The sequence below is a fragment of the Centruroides vittatus genome, unplaced genomic scaffold, assembly GCF_030686945.1.
Source record: "Centruroides vittatus isolate TY-2023 unplaced genomic scaffold, ASM3068694v2 contig_343, whole genome shotgun sequence".
In the NCBI taxonomy this organism is placed as follows: Eukaryota; Metazoa; Arthropoda; class Arachnida; order Scorpiones; family Buthidae; genus Centruroides; species Centruroides vittatus.
The window spans coordinates 113,267-121,239 of NW_027122168.1; the positions used below are offsets into that span (position 1 = coordinate 113,267).

Here is a 7,973-nt window from a genome sequence, read left to right on the forward strand (position 1 = left end):
ATATCAGTACAAATACAAAAGTGTCTGTAAGTGTTGTACATTTAGTTAATATTGAATTACAAATCACACTTCGGAAAAAACAGCAAAATGTCGAGTACCCGTACGATATTCACTCGGACATCGCCACTCTTCAATACGAAACTTTCAAAGAATTATAAGCTAACCACTAAATTCTCAGAGGCTCATTATTTTGAAAACGCTCGAAAAGTGGGTCCTATTATTTGGACAAGGAGCTTTTTGTGTTTAAGGCACAACAATATCTCAACAAGTTTCCTTCGAACTGGAGATCCGAACGTGTAGCCCTCTCCTTATAAATGGCATGTTACTTCTGAAATTCGATATGATGACGTAAAGCTTCGTATTGTTGCAATGACAGAACGTAATTGTTAGAATCTTCCAGGACGTCGACACTTTCCAATGCAACCAATTCCTCGTCTTCACTTACATTTAATAATTGCCGTATGTCCACGGATAAATTCAAATTGTAATTTACATTGGTGAATCTTTCGAACGAATCGGAGGAAGGAAGTTCTACGCCAACAAAATGAATACTAAAATTGTTCGGATTTAGTGTATAAATAAAATCGATAATATAAGTAACAGGTTCTCGAATATCGTGTAAATTTATCAGAGCTATCTCCTCAAGAAATAGCACAAGATATATTGTAACATTATTTGGTGAACGGTAGTTGCTCAAGAAATCGGCTAATACTTCTTTTAATTCGTTGTATTCATCCATGCTCTCAAAGAAATATAAATAAAATTCTTTGAATTGATACAAAGTCAATAACTGTTCGAAATTAGAGAAATTCGAAGAGTAAAAGTACACGGATGAATGGGAACAAAATTGTTCCCAGTTCGTTTGTAGTTCGATTTGTTGGTGAACTTGAAGCATGAATTCGGGAGTAAATATCTTATCTTCTATAGCTTTTAATAACCCTTTAGGTAAAGGACCATGTTTATAAAATCCCAATAGAAATAATAATTCCGCATTATAAATGAAAGATGGGAATGGAACATAACCCATGTAGACGGATAAAGCCGAAAGAAATTCGCCAAATGTACGATGTACAAAACTGTATCGAATTATATTATCGCATTCTGAGAAGGAATCGAGGGTAAGAATGCCCATTCCAGTGATAAATTTATATTTATCTTCATTTGGAAACTTTTTCTCCAAGACTTTTGATGTTATACAGTATGGTTTCCTGTTTAATTTTCCCAATTTCAGTAGCAGATTTTCTCCCACAAAATATTTTCCTCTTTTAAACTTACCTTTCTGAACTGATTTTCTAACATAACGTTCAGTTATGAGAGAAAATATTCGTATGTATAAATCGGTCATAGTTTCAAGTTTTCCCATTTCTCCATTCTTATGAAGGCAACACAACATGTGCAGCATCAGAGGACATTCTGCTAATTCTCTATAGAACTCTTCCTCCTCCAATTTAGAAATGAGTTCGTTGGCCTTACTTTCGTCTTTTCCAAACATTAATTGAATATATACCTCTTGGTATTCTGAATTAAATCCTTCTAACGAAAATCTCATTTTCATGTTCTGTCTGATGGCTTCTGCAGCTTGTGGTCGACTCGTTACCACAATGGTCATTCGAGGAGAAATGTCAAATGAATCGTCCCTTATAAATTTTATAATTTTATTTTTCTCTACAACCTCATCGAATCCATCCAAAATCACCAGAATATTCAATTGTCTATCTTCTAATTTTCCAACGTTATCAGTTGACGAGTGCTCGTTCATGTTATGGAGTAATGCATCTTTTACACTTTTATCGCCTAATTCTCTTAAGACCAGAAGTAACGTTATATCAAAATGTTGCAGATAATTTGTGGATGCCCAATCGTATGCAATTTTCTTGCAAAGAGTGGTTTTACCATAACCCGGATTCCCTGTCACTAGAATAGTTTGATGACCATCTTCTTGTATGGAAAATATCTCATTCAAGCTTATGTTGTCTCCGATTTTTATTCCAAATAAATCTGCTTTCTCTACAGTTAATTCTACGAAATAATCCTCTAGTGGAAAATCGTATCTCTCTCCTTCCCATAAAAACGATCTCATGTAAGAACACTCGGTGATGTATTTGTATTTCAACTTCTGGTAGCAATTGTTGATCATTTCTGTAAGTAAAAAAAAAGGAAAAAGTTATTCAATCGTTACACTAGATTTTTTTATTTTATTAGCATATTAAAAATTATTCTGTGGTTATAGTAAATATTCCAATAATTCTCACCATACTACGATGTACAGTACATGAATAGATGTAGTTCTGTAAAGCATGTGTAAGCTTAAAGTAAATCTTAGTGAATGAAATAATATGAAATAGGAACACCGATTGAGCTAACTTAATCCGATTGACCGAATAATAGCTACCGATTGAAACACCTTTTCTCAGTTACAACTGTTGACTCTGCTGAACGCAGCCAATGTATTTGATTCACGTTTATGTTAAACATTTACCTTCTTTTCCTTTGTCTTCTTTTTTCAAATCTTTTGTTTTTGATCCATCTGTACTAATTTCTACTTTCGGTCCTTCTGTATGAATTTCTACTTTTGGTCCTTCTGTATGAATTTCTATTTTCGGTCCAACGTGAACTTGTGTACAGTTCTTGAGCACCGTCACATAATGGTTACCATTCCTAACTGAAATTAATATGAAATTGAATGTTATATATTATCAATTATAATTTACCCACCGTTAAATTATAATAAAAAATTGTGCAGTAATGATTTTACTGCCACATAAAATTTTGATAATGAGAGACAAAAACAAAATAAATTTGACCTAAAGAATTTTCTACCCCAAGATTAGATTTAACACGGATAATCAGGAGTTCGGTGTAAAACAGAAATAGGTCTTTTCTATCCTTTACTTAATGATAATTATTTTTATATCGTTTATTCTGATAATTATCCTCATATAAAGGACAGGAATGATACCAACCTTTACTCTCAATAAATTATTATTTTTTAGTATTCATCAAGTCTCTTCTGTACGTTGTCATATTCATTTATAATGTATAAAGAAAACAATAAATTATTATTTACCGTTTGGAAGTTGGTGAAATAAATTTACATCTTGCCTCATTTCGTCTGTCGCCTGCAATTAATTAAATAGTATACATTTATCACACGTAAATGTCTGAAGTATCGTAAAATAAAATTTATAGAAAGAAAAAAATATGGCGTTCAAAATTTGTTCGTAAACTGAGGCGTTCGAAATCCGAACGCACCAGCATAACATTATGAAAAGACCAACTTTGAAAATTGGAGCCGTCCCAAAAATATCAGGAAACGTTCCTCACCATATGACTGTTCTATTGTGCGGATGGCAGTAATGAAGGACTTTCTCTGGATGAAGATTACTTTCTCTGAGAGACTTGTATGACGATCGGTCAAAAAATGACTTTCTAGAGTTTTACATTTTTCGACTTATGAGACCTTGAAACATAATGAAATGCAAGAAAAATGGGGGTTCTGTATATATGGATGCTAGTGTGTGTGTGGGACGATATTGTACACCCTCCTGTTACTTTTGACGAAAACTTCTGAAATTTTGCAGAGAAGTTTATTTAGTAGTGAGGTTGAAGCTATTAAATTTTGGGAATTAAAGTCGAAGGGTGAAGAAATAGAGGGGGGGGGAGTCGCGTGTCAAATCTCTAATGGAGTCGAACTTAATTAAGATTTTACTCCTTACTAGCATTTACAAACTTTTTAAAACTCGTCTACTCCTTTAAAATTAAGTATTTTTCCGTTTTATAATAATTAGTAAAGGCTATAAAAGTTTTCTCTTTAAATTAAATCTTTTAACAGATGGCTTCTCAAAGCAAATTTAAATATTTTTGCCAGGAAAGTTACGCAACACTTTGCTGGATTTTTCATACACAGCAGCGAATACAGATTACGTTCAATACTATTTCTGAACAAATTAAAAGAAGTTTGTAAGTTCTGAATGTTATTAATGTATAAAGTAGTTTTAAAACAATAATCTATAATACAGAATAAAATAATTTGCACTGTGCAGACTTACATTAGCAACTTTCTTGTCGTCAGCTGCATAAACGACGACACTCTTCTCGTCACTGGAAACTGCTGCTTCTGCCATTTCTTTCATTCCACTTAAATAATTTATATTTAAAGTATAAAACTTTCGTTCTTTTACTTCAATTTTATTAATCATATAATTGTATAATAAATATATAAGTAGTCTATTTACCTCACGTTTATCAATTGAATGTAAAGCTATGTAAGCCTACGTGTGCAAATGTTCTGGTAGCGAATTCTCCAGCGCTAATCAAGGATTAGGCCAGACCGACGATGAGGGCGACAGGATGATGAGGGACAGAGTACATGAAAAATTATGGATGTTAAGGCAGATCATGGCAGTATAGAAGAGAAAAACGCTATGATAAACTCTAAAGGATTTTTTAAAGTATTGTAATTCGTGTTATTGTTTTTAAAAGAACATGAATTACAAAATTGTTTCTGTTAGCTTTTATCAGTGAACATTAATGTGAGACAGATCATTAATATTAAGATGCAACTATTATAATATACATATTTTATTTTTCCGGCTGTTATGTGTATAAAAGAGGAAAAGTAGGGCGATCGATCAAAAAATGAACCATTCCGAAGTTTCACATTTTTGGACTTGGAGAACTTTAAAACGTCGAGATATGATAAAGATTTGTAGTTTTTTTCCTATATGAATGGGTTATTCTAACCGAATTGGCCATCTGGGGATTCTTTGCGTTGTTGCTCCCCACTGTAATCTGGCCAACACGGCTGTCAGAGGACTTTTCGCGTTTATTTTAGTTTCAAGTCGAAAGGCCCGATGGGGCATACTAAATTAGGTATCGGGGCATACTAAATTAGAAATAAAAATAATGATATAGTGAATATTATACTGTAAAAATATAAAACAATTTATGTTGTTAATTTAAATAATTGCTAGAAGCGCCCCTAGTCGCCGTTTTTGGCATACCGTGACTGAAAGAATATGCCCATTTTTTCAGCTGTATATAGTAGATTTATTTTATTTTCACGTTTAATGTTGGTGCTTTTGTACACCAACCCATTCCGGGCTGGTATTTTCAACAACTTCTTGGGCATCGAGTCGGTTGTCCAAGCGCATAACTGCCAATTGCTCACGTTCTTGTCTCCCTAGAGGCAGTACCATGTGTGAACTTATTCTCTGTATATATTTTGACCATAACGTTTTCTGTGGGATACGCCCGTGTGTTGTAATTAAAGTATAGTCAATAAATGGAACCCGACGGTTCCTATGGTTCCCATTTCACACTTTCCTATCATTCTTTACTTTTCTTTCCTCTTCTCACTTCCTCTAAAACTCCACGGCATAGCCTTTGAAAAGGAAAAATGAAATGTTCGGCCTCTAATACATTTAATCATATCATTTATGAATGGGTGTTATTGTATGTTTATGAGTGTACGGGGCATGCTTTTATTCACTCCATCTCAAGCTTAATAAGTCTTGTGCCTGTTGTCGGAAACTTTTAAAATTTCGCAGTGAAGTTCGGATATCAGGGCAAATTGTTTCCAGAAATTTTTAGGAAAATCATACCATTGCATCGGGAGATATTAATTAAAGAAGTAGAGCCATATCTAAAAAAGCTTTCATGCTATAAAATTTTGTGCTCGTATAGTTTATCTCATGAAATTTTCTCTCTACCCTCAAAATTAATGCTGTATGTCAGTCTGTGTGTATGTGGATAATACATACACACAGACTGACGTCGATACATATAAAAAATACTCAAGTTTTCTAGCATTTCTCCACGTTTTAAGGTCCCCTGAATGTAAAAATGTAATAATCTAGGAAGGCTATTTTTGACCGATTCCCATACTTTCTATGTGTTATGTATCTGCCGGGAAAGTAAAAGAATGATATAGAAAGTCGGTAACAAAGTTAATTTTTAATCAATTCAGTAACATTTTCAGAATAACGACGGGAAACACGTACCGTACCTTGGTAATCTTCGGAAATCAGTCTCCAGCAGCACTCATATTCTCGTAAAGCTAGATATGTTGTAAGCAAGTTCTCTGTTAATGCTGTATCCTATATGTTCTACTCCCAGTTAATCCTCTGTTGTGACGTTGCGGTGATGATCTCATAAATCCTTCCTGCCGCTCTCTGCAGTTGCTGGCGTTCTTTACTGTTTCGTATTCATTTAGATATTAGTTCCAATATATTCATTAAATTAAAAAATATGGTAAAATTAATATTATACACAAGAATATTACAGTAGTTTCTCCTGCATATATACGGCATGCAATGTAATAACATAATTTTCTACACTACAATGTTGTGTAGAATATTATCGCAGGCATCCTTTACTTTTTACTACTATAATTATATCATAGATAATTCGACACATACCTAGTATTTCATACCTTTCCGATAGGTGTAATACATATCGATTCTTATATTGTTTAGGTTACGCTCAAATATTCTTACTCCACAGTGTATACTCACATTAAAAAGAGGGAGCAATTTTAAATAATCACACATAATGAAAATATTGTTACATGCTTACTCTAAATAAATATTCAATGTTGCAACGCTAGAGCGCAACAAAGTGCTTTATCTTCAGATAACTTGGAATTGATAAGTTTCCTGGCTGGGTTTATTTGGGTGACGTGACAGGTAATCGATATGCTGAGGGGGAGGAGTTTTATCAGAAATTTTCTGTAGTTAGGTGTTAGAAACAAAGAAAACTCGGAAAATTCAACTGGCAAGCCCGTTGGAAAGGTGCGAACCCACGACCAACTACCATTGTTTAGTGGTTATATATCCATTCGGTCAGTGGCGTGTTATGGCTTCGAGGGGCCAAACTAATTTGAATTAGGGACACCCAAGGACAGTGTTAACTTCAGATATTTTTTTTCGAGAAATTTTTTGAGGCAGTCTATTCATGGGGCTTCAGGAAATTGCCCTTTTTACCCTTAGGATAACCTGCCACTACACTCGGCCATTGGTGGGCACCATTTATTCCTGATTATTTGTATTTAGTATTTTTTAGGTATAACAATAAACAATATTATGATGGACATTCACCATGAATAAATAATAATGTATAGCTTAGACATAAAAATTTTACTCGAAGTACTTGCTCACTATTCAAAAAAAAACTGTATTTTTACATCAGAATACGTGTTACTGCTAATTCTCCTGTCTGTTGAAACAATGTTCCAAAATATTAACTCTATGAATAAAACAAAATGTTAAATTTTTTCATACAGCAGTATCAGATCTATCAGTATTGTTCATTGATTATCATCAATAAGAGTATCGTTTCATCTTGTCAATATCGCTTTATTATAGATATACAGCAATATATTTTTTTTTTTTATTTTTATAAAACTCATCCTTTTCCTCAAGTATAAGCTTTTGGGATTTTATAATAATTAATTATATAAAAACTTATTTTAATGAAATATCATTACAGATGGCACCAAACGCAGTTTTAAATGTCCCCGGGAAAGTTAAGCAAGTCGTTGCCGGATTTCTCTGTTGTAGATAACGTCTTGAAGAGGACAAAGGGTTGAACAGCAATCAAAATCTGATAAAGTACTAAAAATAGGAACGGAACACAATTATCGAACTTACAGTACTGTACATACTGTACTTACAATCTTCGTTCGTTATTTTTATTAAATACTCCAAAAATCCGCAAAAAAGGAGGATAATGTAAGACAAATCGGGAGTTTGGTGTAATAAAATATCGCGACTAATCACGTGCAGTTAGAAAACGGAAGTGATATATGCAAAGAAAGTTCTTTCACTTTTGAAGGACGATCGCCGCACCATTTTATACATTTACCTTCGTCTCGTGATTGCTGAACGAAAGGCTGTCTGCCTGTTAATATAGTTATGGATATAATACTGTTATAAATTCGTATCCGTTGTTACTGTACTATAAATAAAAATACA

At 33.4% G+C, this 7,973-nt stretch overlaps 1 protein-coding gene across 1 annotated transcript; it reads right to left on the reverse strand.

Annotated features, from left to right (window-relative positions):
* Positions 1-322: 322 nt before the first annotated feature.
* LOC136974138 (nucleotide-binding oligomerization domain-containing protein 2-like) lies at positions 323-6,474 on the reverse strand. Its single transcript, XM_067268939.1, has 6 exons — positions 6,420-6,474; positions 4,236-4,309; positions 4,050-4,137; positions 3,068-3,119; positions 2,480-2,662; positions 323-2,139 (listed from the first exon to the last, which is right to left on the reverse strand). Exons 3-6 carry the CDS (start codon positions 4,131-4,133, stop codon positions 323-325), a joined length of 2,136 nt encoding a protein of 711 aa, XP_067125040.1. The 5' UTR covers positions 4,134-4,137; positions 4,236-4,309; positions 6,420-6,474.
* Between the last annotated feature and the right edge of the window lie 1,499 nt (positions 6,475-7,973).

Excerpts from the sequence above, each read along its gene's own strand:
- LOC136974138 (XM_067268939.1), bottom strand. The coding sequence starts at position 4,133 with ATGAAAGAAATGGCAGAAGCAGCAGTTTCCAGTGACGAGAAGAGTGTC. Across the intron at positions 3,120-4,049 it reads ACGACAAGAAAGTTGCTAAT|GCGACAGACGAAATGAGGCA; the intron begins GTAAGTCTGCAC and ends AATTAATTGCAG. Across the intron at positions 2,140-2,479 it reads AGAAGACAAAGGAAAAGAAG|AAATGATCAACAATTGCTAC; the intron begins GTAAATGTTTAA and ends TTTTACTTACAG.